Below are 22,743 nucleotides of genomic sequence, written 5' to 3' on the forward strand. Positions count from 1 at the left end.
CGAATGTGTTCTGCTGAAATTAGGAAACTTGTTCCTAATACCCGCAAACTTTTACGTAATACACGTTTTTCATCAAGAACACATCCCTTTGTATTCGTTCTTTAGCTCTACTGTACATATGTGGATCAAACTTCCGGCTGAAGTCTTTCCTGTAATTTTCAATGTAGGAAAGTTCAAATTGAATGTCCACAAACACTACTCCTCTTTCCTCCCTCCCATAACCTATTTTCCTAATTCCAACACAATGTAGCCTGAATGCTGGCTACATCTGTGGAATTGTTTGTCAATTATTCAGATTGCTAAATCAACATGGACGGATATAGCGTTCAACAACACGTACAAATGATAAAATTGTTTTATCTAAATGGGTGTTCTGTTTGGGCAACGTTCCGCCCACTTCGTCCATTTTACGGTGAATTCCATTTCTGGATGAATGAGACGATCGATACCAATCCACATGAGATCCAAGTGCCAAAAAGTCACTGTTTGGTGTAGATTTTGGACTGGCAGCGTCATCTATCCATAGTTCTTTGAGAACGATGTTGGCCAGTCCATCGCCGTCAATGGCGAGCGCAATAGGTCGATGATTGCCAACAATTCATTCCATGTATCAAATTCAGCCTGATTAATGTGCCAGAGTTATGGAAATTTTGACATTTCGGATGCGCGCCACCCAGCATTTTCACGATCAATTGGCCTTTCAAACGAATACAAAATTTGGATGATATCTCACATATACTACTTTGTTTTATTTAAATTTAAAGATATGAAGCACTTAATGAAAGACCAAACATTTTATGTTTTTTTAAACTCAGTGCAAAAACAAACTATTTCGTTTGATAACAATATATTTAAAAACAAAGATTGAGCTCTCTTAATAAAAAAAGAGAGAAAAAGGGAAAGAGAAACTACTACATCTAATACTTTTGTATAACTAATTAAGCTCTATTAATTCTATTAATTATTTTTTATGGACATTTTAATATTTTCAAATATTCTATTGTTCTTTTGTTGTATTCATGCCTCCATCTTCTAAAGATAGAAAGATCAATAAACTGTCAAAAGTCTCGTTTTTTGAGCTGGTCTCTTGTGACCAGGGTCACATGTTTATTTATTATTTATGTACATTGTTTTTGTTTGTATTTTTATTTATTTATTTTATTTTTTTGCCTTATTCTGCATATTTAACTTTAATTTGTTATTGTATTAGATTTTTTTGGTTTTTTGCTCATTCATTGCCACAATGTAGGTTGAATTTATTCTAAATTACTAAATTGTGGTGATAGCACTTATTATATATTTGAGTATCTGCTTTAGAATGTAGAATTTGCTTTAATTTAGTGTTACTTTAACATTATAGAAATGTTTTGGATTTCTGCCAGTTAGGAAATCAATATAATTTTGAGTGCAATAGTTCTGCAATACTACAAACACTTTTAAGTTGTAAAATGAAAAATGTCCTTAATTTGGAAAAATGCTTATGCAAACAATAGTCCCTAAAAGGGTGTTTTTTAAGTCCGATAGAATTTGAAATTATAAAAAATAACACAAAAAATATGATCACCGTGGTTGTTCTTGACGAAACGAATTATGGATGAAGGAAATCGAATTGTTTGAAAGTGATCAGTTGTCTCTGATGTGTTGTGAAAAGTCACAAAAGACAAAAGCCACTCAGAGCATCTCTCCTCTCCTTCATCATGACAATCACTGATCATTGCCACCACATTCCGGAGTCGATCACGCGAAATGTTTATCAGTGTTGTTTATCGGCCGTCACACAAGTAGTCTCAAGCGCAATAAAATTCCCATTGACACTTTGGTGCCTTATATCCCAAACAAGGTTTCCCCATCTCGTTCAGAAATGCCCGGTATTCCAGGACAAGATTGGATTTCGTGAGGGAACCCATTAGACTTTCAAGGGCGGCCAGACTATCAGTTTAAACCCTGTTCGCAGCTGAGATTTAAGCCTGAAGAACACTACACTTCGTGTAATATAAAATCTTCCTCTCCACAACCAGCTTCGGCTTCGAGCCACCAGAATTCAGTAAATGTATTGCCTTGGATAGATTCTATCCCTCCAGTCCGTCCATCCGTAATCGACACATTAAAGCTCCATTGAAAAAATGGCTGTCCACTGTCTTGTCCAATATGGTCAGATGGGTGAAGTTTCAATGGTCTCATAAGCCAAAAGAATCGAATCTCATGGTAGCATTGCGAGCAACGTGCTTAGCCATATGATCAACGGGAAGCCATCAAGTAAAGAATGCCTTAGATGGTGTGGTGGATATATCATCTGTGATCATCATTGACGAGGTCAATAAGTAACGAACAAAGGACCTGTGAGCATAATTCTAGGTGTAAAGCACCCGGTTCTCTTTATGGCCATTCTACACGAATACGTGCGACCTAACACACTCTATGTTCAGATTTCAGGGTAGCATCAAATCAAAAAATAACTCCCAGATACTTCGTATTTCATTGAGGAGAGTAGAAGATCAGGTGTTTATGCTAATCTCACTTCTAGTACACCATACAGAGAGCGTCTGCAGTGACGATTCCAGGCGTGATAATGCACAGCAATTTCTTATATAGAATGGAGTTCTACGAGTAGTGAATTTATTGTACAAGAAATTGCCCTGAGGATAAGAAGTATCTTTATAAAAGCTATAACAAGTCCTTATCAATCCAATATAATCGATCATGCAGTGACTGTATTGAAAGCTATTCCTCTATTTCTAAGAAAGCCTCTAATGAATATTACCCGCCCTCGAGAGTTCCCTCAATATAACTCACAAGCGAGTGAAGCGTGGTCCCGAATGATTTGCCTTTCGTATATAGATAGTGGATATTATGTAAATTGGATCTAACCAATATTCTCAGATGAACATCAATCTGCCTCCAAAGGCTAATAGGTCTGTAATCCTTAAGTTTCCCACCCTTTAGTGGGAAACCATCTAGTCTGGATCATGATCTAGAATATAAGATCATTTAGGAAGGGTCCGCATCAGTCTGGACATAAATAACTCAAATGGAAATGAGATTTTCAGCATTTTATTGGTTGTTGCTACAAATATTTTCTGCAGCAATAACCAATTGTAGATGACATTTATGAAATTCTTGCTGTAGAGAACGAAAACTACTATTCAATTAAGTATACCAGCAAAACCATTCTGCGTCTATCGTAACAAATAGTAGTGGGTCGGAGCATGATCTGGACTATAATGCGTGTGATGCAAAACTTCCCAACTACTTCATTCTAAATACTTTTTAACTGGTATTGCAACATGTGGCCGAGCGTTGTCATGATGGAATATTATGGTTTCATTTCTGGCCGCATATTCTGGGTGTTTTTCCGCCAATGTTCGCTTCAAGCGAATCAGTTGCGATCGGTACAGGTTCCCTGTGATGGTCTGACCAGATTTCAGCAGCTAATAATGTATAGGACTCATTTGGTCCCACCAAATACAAAGAAATACCTTAGCGCCATGGATAATTGGCTTCGGTGTCGATTCGGCTGGTTGGCCGGGCTTCGTAATGGATCTATTTTCCATCGGTGCAACAATGATTTACTTTTATAACGTTCATGCAGCATTTCAGACATAAAAAATCGTCTTTCAAGGTCTGTCAGCTTTAATTTTAATTCGTGTAGTACCCAATATCCATGCCTTGCAAACATTTTGAAATTACAGATTGAGTAGCTGCCAATGATTTTGAAAGCTTTTGTTGAGTTTGACAACAATGCCTCCAATTCTTTGCGATCTTTGTAGCAAACATCGTTAAAAATTCACATTCACTATAAGCTTCGATGAGCAATCGGTGCGTTTCAGCGGCACTTTTTATACCCTTCACCTTCGTGAGAAGGGTATATATAAATTTGTCATTCCGTTTGTAGTTTCTACATTTTTCATTTCCGACCCTATAAAGTATATTCTGGATCCTTATAGATAGCGGAGTCGATTAAGCCAAGTCTGTCTGTGTGTTGAAATCAACATTCCGAAGCCCCCAAATAACTGACATACACGATTCATACATCAATATCTCCGGAATTCTTCCTGCTTGGTTGCTATTTAAAATCGAGAAAATCGGTCCACAAATGGCTGAGATATATGGAAAAAACCAGAACAACCTCGAATTTTGACCTACATATATATGGATTACTAAGTCATTAATATAGACAATATGGATATCTAATGATAGATATTTAAAATACCATTGCAACGACGTATATAAGACCATGGTAAGTTGGACCTACAATGGGTCAAAATCGGGAAAATATTTTTTAATCCGAATTTTTTTCTCTTTTTTTCACTAAAAGTTTTTTTCGCTAAATATTAAAAAACAAACATTTTTTAAATTCGGATGTGCCGAATCTTATATACCCTTCACCAAATTATACTTCAAAATAAAAATTTGAAATATTTTTAGGAGAGCAAAATTTATATTTTTTTGCAGTTTTTTCATATTTTGGAGAACAAAATTTTTCGAATGGTTTTTTTTTTTTAATTTTTTTTTTTAAATTTAAATTTTTTTTTTAAATTTTCAAATTTTTTTTTTTGTGAAAAAAAAATTGGATTATAAAATTTGTTATCCGATTTTGACCCATTGTAGGTCCAACTTACTATGGTCTTATATACGTAGTTGCAAATGTCTTTGAAATATCTATCAATAGATATCCATATTGTCTATATTATTTTGTCTATTTAAATAGCAAACTTCTCGAAAGTATGTCTGACAGAATTATTGAAGATTTGGATCCCGAAGATATCAGAGGTCTTCAGAAAATTGATTTCAACAGACAGACGGACATGGCTTAATCGACTCCGCTATCTATAAGGATCCAGAATATATGTATATACTTTATAGGGTCGGAAAATTATATTGTGGAAATTACAAACGGAATGACAAACTTATATATACCCTTCTCACGAAGGTGAAGGGTATAAAAATCGACGTAGTCATGGTTTTTTGGTTATATTTCAGCTATATTTCATTTCATGAATTTGGAGAATTTCTGTGAATTTACTGGACTACAATTTATCATTTAATTTCTTTAAGTGTATCAGGTTTTCTTTGTTTTGAAACTAATTTTTTTTATCAAAATAATTTGTCAAATTTGAAAACATAAATTAAAAAAAAATCACATAATATTTAAAAGAAAAATTCCAAATTATTTATTAATAATAATATATAATATTAATTAAAAATTTGTGGTGATGAAGAGATTCGTTTCTTTAAATTAATTGCGTATAAAGAAAATACAAGGTGATGTTTCTTGCAGCTTTTAAAAACGCCTGAACACAAACAAAACTAATTTGATGGAAAGTGTGCAAATATTTAGAAACATTTGATGACTGTATAAAAGATAGTGTATCAATAAATTGTTTAAAACAATACAATTCAAGGGAAAAAGTACGTACATGAAAATAAACTGAAACAGGGAGTGCTTTCCATTAGTAAAAATAAATTGCATGAAATATTTAAAGAAAAATGCTGGTACTGGTACTTTCTTTAAATTGCATTTCCGTTTTATGTTAAAAAAATCATGCTCTTATTTTATCATAATTTTGTTCTTATGCCAGAAGTGTAAGTTTTTTCATATTCATTGACTCAATCATATCTAGTGGTTGTTAAAAATAAATAGTTGCTGGAGAAATGTACAGCCAAAAATAGATTGTTTAAAGTGCTTGCACTTCGACTTTTTCTTCACCCTAGACTAGACAAATTTTTAGAGTGTCTGGCTGCCCGGTGTGCACCTTATTACAATTCAGTATTAAATTTGTGGTGTAAGAAGACGGTACGAAACGGGAATATCCAACTTGGCTCCTAAGTACGTTTTGTGTATTTTTGCTTTGCTATCTAACTTAAAAAGAAAATAAATAAAATCAAAAAAACCAACAACAAATAAGTCTTATCAGAACCCAACCACCACACACATGGAATAAAATATTTTATTTCTTCTTCTTGTCTAATTTTGAAATCTTATCTTCAAAAACAATTTCTATATTGTCGACAGCGTTTTCGTGCTACACGTCGTCGTCGTGTTCAAGTGATAAAAAAGTACAAAAAGAATTTATACTCAAACTCACATACCAATCGTCAATTCAATCAAATTTAATTTATTAAAATTCTCAAAGTACAAAAGCTGAGAATAAAAAAAAACCCGTGAGTGCTAAATTTAAAATTATTTCGCATAATTTTTCTTAAAGTGTTGAATTTTCCTCATTTCTGCATATTTAAATTGTAATTAAATAAAAACCCAAAGCTATTTTTTAAAGTGTATAAATTTCCCAAAGAAAACAACTAAAATAACAATAACAAATCAGTGTAAATAATAAAAGTAAATCACCTAACCTCACTTTGTTATCATTATTTTAAATATTATTGAATTTTGTATGTGTTTTTTGTTGCCATCACAATAATTAATCATCATCACTTACTTAAAATTAATATAATTGATTAAAATCCAATTGTTTAAGATATGTATAAACAAATGCAAACTAATATTAAATTAATAGAAAAGAAAACATTTATGTAAATATTTCAAAATATAAACAATATAATGACTTGCAGTTAACAAAGAAAAGTTACAAACTTTTATGAAATTCCATATAAATAATACTCTCGAGTTCAACTTTGTGTTAAAATAAAAGGTGGTACTTTAAATGTAAACAGAGTAACACTATTTTTAGTAAATTACGTACCTGTATGACAATAAAATGGAAGATTACATGGGATGTCAGTATACTTAAGCAAAAATAAAACAGTTTGTACGAATTACTCACAAAACGTTTAAAGTGGTGTAGTCACTTTACTAGATTACATAGAGACACTTAAGTGACAATTGACATCACGCTAGATTACCTGGGATGTATAAAGTAACCAATTAACTCCTCTCTGCACTACAAGGGGCACAAACGTGTCATATAACATTCACTACTAGAATAACTGCTAGTTTCCCTAAATTTATTTTAATCACTTTACGTCTGTGTACATGTTTTATATAGATAGAACTACCCTGAAGGAAACCTGGGGTCAAGTGTCTCCAAGTCACCAATTTTGTCGAGTATTTTGGTGAATTTTTGGCGACATTGTCAACGAATCGTCTACATTTTTATATTTGTCTTTGATAAGAAAAAAAAAATAAAAACATAAATTTGAAGGCGACTCTTCCGACTGTTATGAATTCGTAGCTTTTTGTTTTTGTGAGGCCACCCTTTGTGGGGGCCAACATTGTTCGTCATATTCGTGACATACGGCCAGCATTGCTCGAGAAAGTGACCCCAAATTGGTCGTCCAGAATGCGTCGGGTGCTTCGCTACCCGTACCGTAATGAAATAAAAAGTTTAGAGTTAAAAAAATATTCCCTGTGCTGTTCCCTGCGATTTTTTGGTGAAACTCATGCATTGATATGAATATAGTGCCACGCCCATTTATCCAATTCCGTCCATTTTCAACCAAGAAGCGCCCAATAGTACCGAAGTAAATTCCGCGAAGTTTTGCGGACATAATAATAACTCGCATCCTACTAAGCGACCAAAAAGGTATTCAAGGAAAAGATCTAAGCTTGCTTTTGTGAGAAAAAACAGGGCCCATTTTGAAAAAAGTCAAAAAAGTACTTGATTTTGGAAAAAGTTTTTTTTTAAAAATTCCGATAGATTGAAGAAATTGCTATTCTAAACCATTCGTAGGCGTTCATATTGTTCAGGTTCGTCAATTTACATGTACACAACCCGAATGTAAACAATAGAGCATAATAGAGAGTAAAAATACAAATATTTCATTCAGTTGTTTGATGTTATTTTTTACCCATACATTCACACAAATTAAATGCCTCTATTTGTCTACCAATGATCGAAACTATTTGGGACACATTTTGCTAAGAACAATAGGTAATAAGTTACATGGATGAGAAAAAACATATGTTTTTCCAAAATGTCAAATTTTGACCCGCTCTAACTCAGAGAGTTCTTGACACATCTTGTTGGAAAATTGTGTCTGAATTACTATCCAATAGGACTGTACCAAATTTTATCCCGATCGAAAGACATTGATTTCAAAAGTTGGTTCACTTGACATGAAATTCCCCATATACAGATAAGAAAGTTTTCACATGTATACAAATTTTAACATTTACTTAATATTGTTGGTAGTCCGCCCATTTCTGTGCTAAATATTCATATTGATAGCTGCTATAGTTCCCTATATGTAGTTTGTCATATCTATGAGAGGTGCCACGCCCACTATTGCTAGTTTGCACATTTTTGGCAAACAAACGTACAAAATTTATAGACGCTATCTTCGATTTTATAGCCTTCACCATGAGTGGCAAGGGTATATATTCCGTTTGTAATTTCACCATTTTTCATTTGCGACCCCACAAAGTATATATATTCTGGATCGTTATAGATAGCGTAGTCGATATTGACATGTCCGTCTTACATACATGATTCATACATCAATATATCAGGAATTCTTCCGGCTCGGTATTTATTTAAAATCGACAAAATCGGCCCACAAATAGCTGAGATATAAGGAAAAAACGTGGACAACCTGGATTTTTGGCCTATTTTTTATCTATATCTGGATTACTAAGTCATAAATATAGACAATATGGATATCTAATGATAAATATTTCAAAGTCCATTGCCACGATCTATATAAGGCTATAATAGTATGTTGGACCTATAATGGGTCAAAATCGGAAAGAATAATTTGTAACCCGAATTTTTTGTCTAAACTCTTTTTCCAAAAATAAAAATTTTAAAAAAAAATTTGGAAAAAATTTTGACAAACAATTTGAAAAAAAAATTAATTTTGTTTACCTAAAAATATTAAAAAAAATTTATTTTAAATTATAACAACTTACTATAGTTGATCAAAATCGGGAAAAATATTTTTTAACCCGAATTTGTTTTTCATCAACAAATTTTTTTTGTCTAAATTCTTTTTCCAAAAAAAAAAATTTTAAAAACAATTTGAAAAAAATATTAATTTTGTATACCTAAAAATATAAAAAGATTCGGCACAGCCGAATATAGCTCGCTTACTTGTTTTTAATTAACATCATATGGTAGGTGCCACACCCTCTTCCCTTTTTCCTTCAAATATTTATACAAACGGTGGAATTTTTGATTTTTAAAATTAACTTTGTATGGGAGGTACCACGCCCACAAGTTTCAATAGGCTTCATCTATGGGCCGGATATAATTCATGTGCGAAATTTTATCGACCTATACTTTGCACACAAATTAACATGGACAGCCAGTCAGATGGGCGGACGGACGGACGGATGGGCGGACATCGTTAAATCGTCTCAGAAAGTGATTCTGAGTGGACGTTACAAACACCCGCACAATGGTGGTGTAGGGTATAACAATATCTTTAATAAATTAAATATAAGTGATAACAAATATTATGATAATTATTATATAGTTGGGAAATTTAAAATATAAGAAACAAATATTGAATTTAGCTTAAAATAAATAGTTTATGGTTAATGGTTAATGGTTTTAAATATTTGCACATGGCTGTGGTTTACATTAAATCATATACAAACTTACAATGAAAACTAACAATTTCATTTAATTCATTCTAAAACTCACATAAATAACAAATACCTATTGAATAATGTAAATATATTCAAACTAAAAGTATTACAAAAAAAATCAAACTCAATAAAAAAATATCATTCTCTTTACACCAAAATAGATTGTAAAATTCAAAAAAGCCCCTCCCAAAAAAGTACACGAAACAACCTCTGCTTCTGAAAGTTAGACAAATCCATATAAAAAAAAGAACGATAAATAAAATGCCACTATTCGCCAAGAAAATACCCAAAGCTTCGTTACCGGACTCTAATGCGGCGCTCTATGACAATAACAATGGCACCTTGGCCAATGGCAAACAGAGTGGCATGAATGGCCACAGCGGAAAAACAGGTAGTCAAAATTTACCCGAATCAAATGTCACAAAACCCCAATTAGTATTCCACTGTCAGTTGGCCCACGGCAGTCCGACTGGTTTAATAACCGGTTTTGCCAGTGTACGAGAGTTGTATAAGAAAATTGCCGAATGTTATGAAATACCAGCCGATGAAATACTATTTTGCACTCTCAACTCTCACAAGGTGGATATGTCGAAATTACTGGGCGGCCAGATAGGTTTGGACGACTTTATATTTGCCCATCGAAAGGGCCAGCCAAAGGAAATTGAAATTTTAAAATCAGAAGATGCTTTGGGTCTAACCATAACCGACAATGGTGCTGGTTTTGCATTTATCAAACGAATCAAAGAGGGCTCCGTAATCGATCGCATCGAACATATATTGGTGGGAGATCACATTGAGAAACTAAATGGTGTTACTATGGTGGGCAAACGTCATTATGAGGTGGCCAGGTTGCTGAAAGAAATTCCTACCGGCTCTACGTTTACCTTGCGTCTGGTGGAGCCCATGAAGAGTGGCTTTCAGGGTATAGGACCCCGATCGCAATCCCGCATGCCCTCAGGTCGTGGTGGCTATGGCAGCGGCAAGGAGACGTTACGTTTTAAGGCCAACGGCAATGTAGAGATTGAGGAGAAATTCGATGATTCGACGCAGGCGGGTATAGAGGCCATTAATAATTTGCTCGAATCCTTTATGGGTATCAACGATACCGAATTGGCTACACAAATCTGGGATCTGGGTAACGATAAAACAAATTCCATGGATTTTGCCGAGGCCATTGATAATTCCGATTTAGAGTCGTTTGGTTTTACCGATGATTTCATCATAGAACTATGGGGTGCTATAACAGATGCCAGACGTAAAAAGGCCGCCAAAAATTTGTAATATTTAAATAGATTTAAACTTGTTGCAAAATATATTAATTATTCTTTTTTTTAAAAAAAAATTGTTTGTATTTATATGAATGATGATTGAAGGTAGATAGATGATGCTTTAGAAAAATCTTTGAGTAAATTGAATTATTTAAATAAATTTTAAACAACACACTCTCTCAAAAAAGACAACTATAATTTTAGAAATGACAAAATTAATAAATAGAAATTAAATTTTTAGTATTTTGCTCAAAATTATTTCACAGAAAAATAAAAAAATCTTCAACAATTTGTATTTCGCGATCTTGAGTATTTGTTGAGTACCACAGACCGTGTGACTACCCCTATTAAAAACTAAACTCTCATAGTTATTATTATTATTATTGTAATATTTTACAAACAAAATGCTTGTAATAGTATTTTATTTTATTTAATTACATACATACGAGTACATATTTTATTTTATTATTATTATATTATATTATTTTTTGTCCTCTTCATTTGCCAATATTTATTATAATTTTAAACATTAAATAATTTGTATTAATATTTTTATTTTATTTAAAATTGTATGTTTAACGTTAAATCAGTTTTCATATTTTCTTCAAAAAATAAATTCTTTTCTTTTTAATTTGTTAAATTTTTATTTCAATTGTTAGATTTAATATGTTTGTCTAAATTTTTATTTAAAATTTACTTGTATAGAAAAATGTTTCACATGCTGATTTTTTTTTAAATAAACATTTACAAATTTTGTAAACTGAAAATCCATATTCCCATTTTTGTTTTAATTTCTTTTAATTTGTTTTTGTATTTGTATTTGCTTGGTAAGTTTTTTGTTTATTTTAACATTTTTGCTTTTCATTGAAAGATTTTTTTAAAAATAGGTGTTATTTTTGAAGGTTTTAGTTACAAAGTTTTATATTATTGGGTTTATGACTTAAAACTGCGGGATTTACAATAGATGGCGTATCATTTGATACTAGAGTAGAGTTTCGTGTTCGGTTTTAACCGAAACCGAAGCCACGGGTTTTCAAGGCCTAAAACCGAAACCGACAATTATTCTTCGATTTTCACTTTTAATTTATTTTCAGTAAAAAAAATTCAAAATTTAGAATTGAAAAATAAACTTTTTCATTCAATGATTCATCTAAATTCTCTAAAAACAAATCAGTTAAAATATCTTAAGATTTCTTCAAATTTTTTAAATTGTATTACAATAAATGCTTCAGATAATGTTGCAGGCTACATTCGCTGGCTAGGCAAGGAAACGAGTTAATAAAGAATGACACAAACACATTTAAAAATATTTATCATACGATTATTTCCTGATAATTAAACTTTAAATTACTATTTATTTATTTACATAATTTAAAAACAATAATGCAAAATTTTTGTTACAATATCCGATAAAATTGATTCATTGTAAAGTGAATTCTATCTCATTTGAAACGTATTATTAGAATAAAAAAAATTACCATAAATACCCACATTTTGTATTCCCACTCAGCATCATGATTCTGGGTCCACTATTATAGATAATGCTAAAGAAATGTATCACTAAAATCACATTTGGTGACTTTTAACTCATTCAGAATCATGTGTCCCTAACAATTTTACTTGAACCCCCGTCAAGTTTGATTTCAATATTATAGAACATTCAAAAAGTATCATTTTAAGAAAAAAAAAAGTACTCCTTAGTTTGGTTTAGTTCTCCTTTTTGGTATCATAATACCATTAAGCCTCCAATTCTAGATTATTTCATTACTGCGAAGAATAAAAGAAAGAGTACTAATTTTCCTATTTTATTAACTGATTTTGTTTCTATAACATTAATATTTAACAAATTACCACAAAACCGAAACCGATCGGTTTTCAATTTTTTAAAACCGAAACCGCGGTTTTGAAATTCTTCGTTTTTTTGGAAACTCTAGTTTGTGCAGTTCAGAAGTGGTGATTTTGAAACGGTCAGCCAAACAAGTTTGAAAGCCATGAATTGCATGTATTACTCCATGAATATTGTTGTCAAACTCAACAACAGCTTGCAAAATCATTGGAAGCTACTCAAGCAGCAATTTCAAAATGTTTGCGAGCAGCAGGATTCATCTAAAAGCAGGGAAATTGGGTATCATACGAATTGAAGGCGAGAGACCTTGAAAGACGATTTTGCGTGCTCGAAATGATGCTTGAACACTATAAAAGAAAAAGGTTTTTTGCAGCGAAAAATTAATTGCAATGAAAAATGGGTCCATTACGATAATCCGAAGCGTAAGTGATAATCGTATGTGAAGCCCGGTCAACCAGCCGAATCGAAACCAAATATCCATGGCGGGAGCAAAAGGGTCCTATCTATTATGAGCAGCTGAAATCTGACCAGACCATCACAGGGAGCAAGAGCCGAAAGCAACTGTTCTAAAAAATCCCAATATATGCGGCCAGACATGAAACTGTAATATTACATAACTACAACGCTCGGCCACATGAAAGTATTTAGAATAAAGTAGTTGGGAAGTTTTGCCTAACTCGCTATATAGTCTAGACCGTGCCCCGTCCGACTACTATTTGCTTCGTTCGATGCAGAACGCTCTCTCTGGAATACGCTTCACTTTGGAACAGAGTATCCGATATTGGCTTGATTCGTTCTTGGCATCAAAAGATGAGCAGTTCTTTTGGCTCGGTATTCATATGTTGCCAGAAAGATGGGAAAAGGTCATAGTTAACAATGACCAATACTTTGATTAAATTTATATTGTACAAATGTTTCAAAATAAAAGCTAAACATTTTAAAAACACCCGCATTTTTAAGTCATGCACCCAAAATTTGTTCATAAACCTTCAGAAATATATTTTCCGATCAATATTACACAATTGAATCGCACGATCATTTAATCTACGCACAGTGGTTAACAAAGGTTTTTTTTGGAGGTGTTTTACAGTTATTTAGCTTCGTAGGCCGAATGGGCGCCAGTATGTGGCCCCTCAAAGTTGGTCACCTCGGATCTCACATTTAAAAAAGAATCTCCAAAAATCCACTTATGATTCAAATGATTCATAAAAACTTGCTAACAGATATCTCGTCCCTATAAAAAGGACAGTATTTTTTTTATAATTTTTCATAAAAAGTCCTTATTTTTTTCTTTTATAGAATTTTCTTCGCGACTATATAGTATAATTAATATATGATCCAGAGATAAAACTTAAAGCAGAAGTGTGTAAAATAAAATTTCGCTCATTTAAGCGGACATATGTAGGTCCCTCCGACACCATCCAAACTTGGCCAATTAAAAAAAAAATGTTTGATGTTGAATCACATTTACCCCGTTTTATGAATTTCGGTATTTGAAAATTAACAAGTAAGAAAGTATAGTCGGTCATGTCCGTCCATATGATACCCTGCACCGAGTATATGATTATAAACAGTTTTCTTTCGATAAGAAACTTATTTGTGTTGAATTTCATTTGAATACCAAATTTTTTAAGAAATCTATAATCGTTAAAATGATTTTCAGAAGTGGGCCTTATATGGGACCTATACTAATTATGGACTGATCGTCACAACATTTGGTGGTACTTATATAAAACTTATTTGTGATTTATTTGGTTTAGATATAACTAAGACATTTATGAGAGCTAAACTATTTTCAGATAGGGCAATCGTGTCGGGGCTAAGAGAAATAATGGACCGATTCTAACCAATTTCAATAGGCTTGGGGCAATCGAAATGCTTGTACCAAATTTTGTCGAATTATCTTTTAAATTGCGACCGGTAGTTTGATTACAAGGTTTACATGGACGGACGGACATCGCTTAATCGACTCAGAAAGTTATCTTGGGACAATATTTTTGCACGTTACAAAGATCAGCACTAACATATTTCGCCCTTCGACTATAATTTTTTTAAAAGAAAAAAATAAATTTACTTTTAAGTTTTTTATCCACCACGACATATCAATACGACATAGCCTGTTAAAAGCATCATATTTTGAAATTGTTTTAATAAATTATTTTTTGACATTTTTTGCAAGGTTGCAAATAAAATACCATCTATTAATAATTTCAATTATAAAAATACAATTTTTAATGCTTCATGTACAATTTTGACTAAAACTAGTTTTTTCCGAAGAACATTTTCTCACGAATATATCTCGGAAACCAATTGGAATATTATTTTGAGTGAATAACAAAAGAGCATGGCATGTACTAAAAGCAGTAATCGAGGGTATTTTAGGAAATAATCGTGTACAGCCAGACGGAGCAATGAAATTGGTGAAAACATATCTTCGAAATTACATAATTTCAAAACTTACTCGTTCGTGACCTTCACCGTGTTAATATTGTAAACCTTGACTGATATTTTCTCATTGCGAATTTTTATATTTAATTTCAGACACTAGATTTTTACTGATGATGTTTGCTAGATCGATGTAGTAGATAAGAAGATCTAAATTGTCTTAGAGTTTCACAAATAGCGATATAATAATAAATAACAGCACATTTTTGTAAGAATTCGTACACTTTCACGTGTATTGCTTTTTTTATTTTTTTAATTTTGTATACAAATGATTAGTATAATATACTATACTATACATACTTATATATTATTTACTATATTATACATTTTCTTCCTTATAGACTGTCTGGCCTTGTTATTTTCTTCCCCGGCCGTAAATACATACATACATATTTAAACAGTATTGTTGTTTATTTCTCTTTCCTGCTGTATAGTTCTTTTTATTTTGCTTTTCATTGATAAATTATTTTCTTAGTTTTCTTCATTGCGCGACAAAAAATGTTTCTTCCCAACATATTCTTACCATAAACAATGAAAATAAATAATTTAGGTTATAAAAGTATTTACACACATCTACATACGTAAGTATTTGAGTATAGTATGAATAATGATTTTCAAAATATTCGAGATTGTTTAGAAAAATACAGACATACAACACATTTCATGTTTTTTGCTAATGAAAATTATTAGTCATATGTTATATTAAGGATAGAAAGGTTTTCGTATAAAATCAACCAAAATAATGGTTTCGGAAAATATACTGTTACGTTTTTACCTTTTAAAAACGGTGGTTTATTTCCTTTAAATAAACCGTATTATTTCAATTGCAAATAAAACCTCCAAGTTGTAACACTTACATATTTGAAAATTTTGCCATACTTTAGTCCGCATTTTTAAAAATATAGGGCGTACATTGTAGAGTACTAAATTATCATTAACATAAAAAAGATTTCAGATCAATATCAATAGTGGATCCAAAAATACACGATTTTCAATATAACAATTAAGAGAGCTACATAATTCGAAGCTACATAATCCCGAATCTTATATACCCTTCACCAAATTATATGTACTTCAAAATAAAAATTTTAAATATTTTTAGCTAAACAAAATTTTTTTTTAATTTTTTGAAAAAAAAAAATTTTTCGAATTGTTTTCTTAAAATTTTTTAAATTTAAAATTTTTTTTTTTTAATTTTTAAAATTTTTTTTTACTTTTTAAATTTTTTTTTTTTAATATTTAGCAAACAAAAAACTTTTGGTGAAAAAATTTTTTTTTCCGATTTTGACCCATTGTAGGTCCAACTTAATATGGTCTTATATACGTCGCGACGCGTCGTTGCAAAGGCCTTTGAAATATCTACGGACAGACATGCAGACGAACATGGCTTAAACGTCTCCGCTATCTATAAGGATCCAGAATATACATATATACTTTATAGGCACGGAATATAATATTGTGGAAATTACAAACGGAATGACAAACTTATGTATACCCTTCTCACGAGGGTGAAAGGTATAAAAATTAAAAAATAGTAGTTTTTGCTGTTTTTTGGGCGAAAAGGAGACTTAACTCTTGTTTAATACAAAAAAAACTTTCATTAAGAACATATAACAATTTTATGTTTTTCTGTAAGTTATCTTTACGGAGAAGATTTTGGCATAAAAAACATGTCCTATTATTCAAATATGTCGCCCCTACGCCCTTCGGAATTTGACCTATTTTTTTTATCAAAATTTCAACTTTGGACCACATGTTCTAAACTCCTAAAGCTGGTATCAGAAAATTAAAAGCAGTATTGGAAACATCAAGGTTCCCTATTTATCCCCAAAGTATTTTCCCAGCCCTGAAAGAAATGGGCGAAATTGTAAAAAATAAATTTTTTGAAATTTTCGCTCTAATTTTTAGAAATTTTGGGATTCCCTTTGATAAGTTTTTTACACTTTTAAATTTATCATTCTAAACAACAGACTGATAAATTTAAAAAACGTTGAGTTTTGTTAATAAATAAAGATTTTATTACATATTTATTGAGTTTCTAAAACTAAAATTTGTATCAAAATATTAATAGGATTGAAAATACATATTAGGATCAATTTGATTTACATTTATTCCGAACTATTTTTTTTTGTATACCCTTCACCTTCGTGAGAAGGGTATATACATATATCGAGCCCTTAGCGCCAAATTATCGTAAGCGACATTTTCTAAATTTTTTTTTTATTGCAAAAATTAAAATTTTATGGACCGACTGATGTTTTAGCGTTCTCAGAATATCAAAATTGTTAATAACTTCAAAATTATAGGGGGTAAGATTTTATCGTAAGTTAATGTTTACCTTTTACAGTAAACGAATTTTATCGTAAGCGACACATAGTGGAATAGAAAAAAAGAAGGAAATAAATCTGTAACTTCTAAACAGTTAGATTGGTTTGAATGAAATTTCACATGCGAAAAGAAGAAGTGCTGTCGAGTTTAAGTTCGGAATGTGGACCTCATGGGTCCACCAGGGACGCGACCAAGGGACCTCAAAGTAGGACACCTCGGGTATGTTACATTTTTAAAACGATCCTATTTCTTTGTTTGTGTTCCGATTTCAAAAAAATTACACATATAAAATGTTTTCATCGAGCGCTACAAAAGACCTAATCCTAGCTATCAATTACCTCTTATAGGTTAGGAGATATTCGCATTTGAAAATTAAATTTTCAATATTTTTACCCAACCTACTCCAGTTTTTTGATAACAGCGTATCCAAATATTTTCCCATTTTCTCCAGTTTTCCTTCATTGGACTAACAACATATGTATGTGTCAAGTAGAAAAAGAACTGTTTAAAAATAATGACTAAGTGCAAAGTTATATGCATTTGAATTTAAAAAATTTTAAAAAGCCGATTTTTCGCTAATTTTTTGGGAAAAAAGAACTGTTTTTCTTTTTAAGTTATCACAAAAAATGTCTAAGAGGATGTATAAGGAATTAATACTTTCTGAAAGCTAAGTTTTCATAAAATATTTAAAATGAAAAAAAAAATAACAATTTTTGTTACCGAAGGGACCAGGTCCATTCAAAAAACACCTATCTTTTATGTAAAATTAAACTTTAGGGCAAAAATTCTCAAATCGCATATTCGATATCAAAATATAGTAACCGATGTTAGATGGCCCAATATGCTTTTAATTATTTTGTAAAGGGTTGCGATAACTCCGACCCTGGTGTGGATATTATAACCAAAAAAACAAAAAAATTCCATTTTTGGGATTTTTCAACACTTTTTTAGGAATTGCGGGATTGCTGATAACAAATTTCAAAATTCGTTTTTATTTTTCCAGTTTGAATAGAAAATTTTACATAACTGGGAAATTTCATTAAAAACTATTCATAAATAAATATTTTATTTCAATTCGAAAAATTTGTATCTATGCAAAAATTCAATAAAAAACATTTTTTGTCATATTTTTCAATAAAGTATTCCATGAATTTTTTAATTGTCAATAATTATAAATATTTTTGAAAAATAGACAAATAGCTTGAACGAAATTATATTATATCGCATCATAACATTTTTAATTCTATGTATAAATTTCCAAATAATCGAAAAAACCTTCTCCTGTAAAATTTGTGTTTTGTCGCTTACGATAATTTGGCGCTAGGGCTCGATATGTTTGTCATTCCATTTGTAATTTCCACAATATAATTTTCCGACCCTATAAAGTATATATATTCTGGATCCTTATAGATAGCGGAGTCGATTAAGCCATGTCCGTCTGTCTGTTAAAATCAATTTTCTGAAGACCTCAGATATCTTCAGGATCCAAATCTTCAATAATTCTGTCAGACATGCTTTCGTGAAGTTTCCTATTTAAAATCAGCAAAATCCTCGATTTTTGACCTATTTTTGACCTATATCTGGATTACTAAGTCATTAATATAGACAAGATGGATATATAATGATAGATATTTCAAAAGGCCTTTGCAACGACAAAGACCATAGTAATTTGGACCTACAATGGGTCAAAATCGGAAAAAATATTTTTTAACCCAAATTTTTTTTCCAAAAAAAAAATTAAAATAAAAATTAGAAAATTTTTTTAAAAAAAATTAAAAAAACACAACTTTGGAAAAAAAAATAAATTTTGTTTGCCCAAAAATATTTAAAAATTGCATTTTGAAGTATAATTTGGTGAAGGATATATAAGATAGCTCTCTTACTTGTTTTTTTAGATAAGTTAATTTTTGTTCCAAAAATATAAAAATCTTTGAAATCGGAAGGGAAACCAAAAAAATTGCACGTGTTTAAAAAATTATCATGTCGAAGGTACCCTACTTTGAGCACCCATAGCGCTCAAACAGAATGGGTGTTCTGTTCGCTTCTCTTCGCATATTTTCGGTGAAGCCCATTAGAATTTGTACGTCATCAAACAAAATTATCGAATTTGGGACGATACCAATCCATGAGCGTCCCGAAAATGTCACTGTTTGTTGTGGTGAGTTTTGAACTGGCTTTGTCATCGGTCCATATTTCGTTTAGAACGACTTTGGCCAGGCCATACCTTTTATATACTTCGTTGGACCACAGATGAATATTTCTCAATGTTAAAATAAGTTTAAATCTGCCCGAATTTTTCCGATTTGTTTAAAATCATGAAGTGATATGGCTCGCATAACCCTGATATTTAAATTGTTTTCAAGGAACTAATAAAACAATAATAATTATAAACAAAATACTTGAAACAAATTGATTTATGTATTTAATAATTAATATGTAAATACTGCGAGTAAAAACAGAATGTTGTAAACAATATTATTATTTTAAATTGGTAAAAAATAAAGCAATATCAACAATATATGTACCTCACACACCCCCAGTTTTAAACAAATCAAAATACAGGCATTTTACTGTTGTTATTGGTTTTGTGGGTAAATCATATGTTCTTTAAAAGATCAAAACTACTTTAGATTTCAAACATTTACACAAACACACATCTAAAAGAAATATGGATATAACAAATCCAGTATATATTCGAAATAATGAAAAGTTGTTTTACAAGAAAAACTAGTTTTGTTTTTGTTGGTGTTTATACTTAATTACGTATGTATGTACTCGTTAAATTACCAACAACAAAAGCTTAATACGTAGATACTCGTACATATTTCTCATGTGAAAAGAATATGATAATGATCATTAAGAGTAGGCGCATTCACTCTATTCATTTGAAGTAAGAGAATTTTAAAACCAAAGTGGGGAGCTTTTGTTTATAATTGTTAGTTTTTTTTTTGCAAAGCCCCCTTAGAGGAGAGTGCAATATGTATTTAAGAGGTTGTTTTGTTGGCTTTCAGAATTGAAAATAATCAATTCGTGAGAGTGCTGCTGCTATAGCTACTAAATGGATTTTTTCACTCTTTTTCAGCTGTTAGTAAGTGGTGAGCTGGTAGTATAAGTATAATTTGATTAAAACGTTTTTGTGTGGTGTATTTGTTGTATATTTATTGAATTTTGCTATGGTTCGCTCGTTCGTTCGTTCATTCGTTGGCTATGATGTCTGAATTGTGTGTTTTATTTTCTTATAACATTCGAGGTCGTCAACGCGCAAGTTTTAGTTTAATAATCGCACTTGTCGGAGCAACTACAAGAAATAAAATAACGCAAAGAACAAAAATACTATAGGGAAAACCCCTAAAATTTATAGTATACAAAGAAAAAATATATAAAAAATAACCCCTAATAAACCACAAAAGTAACTGGGAAACATACAAAACCAAGTTAATTACACAAATTGTTAATAGATTTTATAAAACCTAAACTAAATTTTGGAAAAGTTTTGTAATTTTGCTAGTGATTTCAGTTTTGTGTAAATAAAACAGCTGTAATTAAAAAAAAAAACCTGGTGAAATAGAGTGAGTTTTGTTAAGTGAGGTAATTTAAACCAAACAAAAAACTGGAAATATTAAATTACAAACAACTAAAAAGAAGCAGCTCGCTAGTTTTTCTTAAAAAAAAAGTTCAACAAAGAAAATTAAACCTTCATCTTTAACTAACTGCAGACAATTTCATAAATTTTGTTGCTATACTTCTTAAATACCTATAAACACAAGGTAAACTATTTCATTTTATATCTATAAATCCTAAAAAACCTTAATTAAATTGAAAAATTTTTAAATTCTTTAGAAAATTATGTGATATTTCATTTATTATACCTACTTTCTTCTTAATAGTCATGGATTTTGCTTGTCATTTTGTTTTTGCTATTATTCATGGTTGCTTTTCTCTGTTTTTGTCTTTGCAAATACAACACAAACATATGACTTGGACTTTGGATACGTTTGTTTATTAAAAAAAGAAATGTTTTTTTTTTGTTTGTCGATTTCTCGCTGTGTTTTTTCTTCTTACTATTCCCCTTTCCCCTAGTTCTTAACACTTTATACACCTCCAACAACAACAACCACAACATCTCATATGCAAATAAGATGTTAAAGCAGAACACAACAAAACAGCAACATTTGTTTGTGTCTCCACCGCAAACTGCACATTTGCATTGATTGTCATCATTTGTGTGTGCCTGTATGTTTTTTTCTACTCTCATTTGTTTGTTTGCCTGTAAATTAATTGAACCTCTCTTTCTATCTCTAAGGCCCCAGCAACAACATCTGTTGATTTGTTTTTATTTTTTTTTATTATTTTATTATTGTTGTTTACGTATTTATTTTCTTCTTTATGCAGTTCATTAAATTATTTTTGTATTTTTTTCTCGTTATTATGAATATAAAGTGTTTGCTATTCATTTATTAGCAGTTTTTTTTCTCAGCTGTCTGTTTTATTTGTCTGTCTGCAGACTTTAAATATCCGTTAATATTTAAATTTGCTAAATAGACGCTATAGGTATAATTTATTTGCCATTAAATACATATTTGAAATAAGGAAAAGAAGAACGTGTTTGATTAGAAATTAAAAAAAAAAATGTTGAATTTTTTAAATGCCAGACAAGTTTTGACCGTCTGATTAAATTTAAGTTGCCAGTCATTTAAATTTTGAAATTACAAAAGAAGCTAAAAAGTATTCATTATTATTAGGAATGAGATTTTCATGCACCAAAAAAATAAAATATGCCCTATAAATCGAAAGTTATGCAGAAATATGCAATAAAAACAGAAATAAATGCATCATAAAATGTAAAATATTCGCAAAAATATGCATTAATAAAGAATGATGTGCTGAAACCAGGGGGGTAATTACAGCAGTCGAACGCGATCGAATACTTATTCGAATGTGCGAGGTTTTTTTATTTTTGGGATTCTCTTATTCGATATCGAATAAAATGTGTAGAAAACTATAATGATTGTGCTCGATAACGAACGAGTTTTTACTCGAACGCTAATAAGCTTTCGAAATTTATTTCGATTACGAGTGCGAGAATTTGCCCCCAGAAGATATTGTATTTTAAAATGCTTGTTTTTTAGTTATTAAAGCAAAATTAAAAAAACAAAAAACTTTTAAAAGAAGTGAAAAAAACATATTTAATAATTATGGAAATTAATTTCAATTTATAGGTCGATTATGTATGGCTATCGAACTTCAGTTGCGTTGCCACAGGGCAACTACAAATTTCTGATTGTCAATTTGGCAACAGAAATGATAGC

The 22,743-nt window shown here is 31.0% G+C and overlaps 2 protein-coding genes across 5 annotated transcripts in view; both read left to right on the forward strand.

Annotated features, from left to right (window-relative positions):
* Positions 1-22,743, forward strand: part of Lpin (phosphatidate phosphatase LPIN) — a 98,356-nt gene that overhangs the window by 36,923 nt on the left and 38,690 nt on the right. For 2 of the 4 annotated variants that reach the window (XM_065511465.1, XM_065511468.1), the window contains exon 1: positions 20,677-21,201. The exons of 1 other annotated variant lie outside the window; for it this stretch is intronic. The gene's annotated coding sequence lies outside the window, so the exon portion shown is untranslated. Of the gene's footprint in view, positions 1-20,676; positions 21,202-22,743 lie in introns of those variants that run through there. One more of the 4 variants, XM_065511467.1, reaches the window with a different exon arrangement.
* Positions 5,631-11,589, forward strand: kermit (PDZ domain-containing protein GIPC-like protein kermit). The gene is made up of 2 exons (XM_065511469.1): positions 5,631-6,162; positions 9,709-11,589. Exon 2 carries the CDS (start codon positions 9,809-9,811, stop codon positions 10,826-10,828), a length of 1,020 nt encoding a protein of 339 aa, XP_065367541.1. The 5' UTR covers positions 5,631-6,162; positions 9,709-9,808; the 3' UTR covers positions 10,829-11,589.

The sequence above is a fragment of the Calliphora vicina genome, chromosome 5, assembly GCF_958450345.1.
Source record: "Calliphora vicina chromosome 5, idCalVici1.1, whole genome shotgun sequence".
NCBI lineage: Eukaryota > Metazoa > Arthropoda > Insecta > Diptera > Calliphoridae > Calliphora > Calliphora vicina.

What these genes read in the sequence shown, in the direction of transcription:
- kermit (XM_065511469.1), top strand. Translation starts at nt 9,809, where the DNA reads ATGCCACTATTCGCCAAGAAAATACCCAAAGCTTCGTTACCGGACTCT.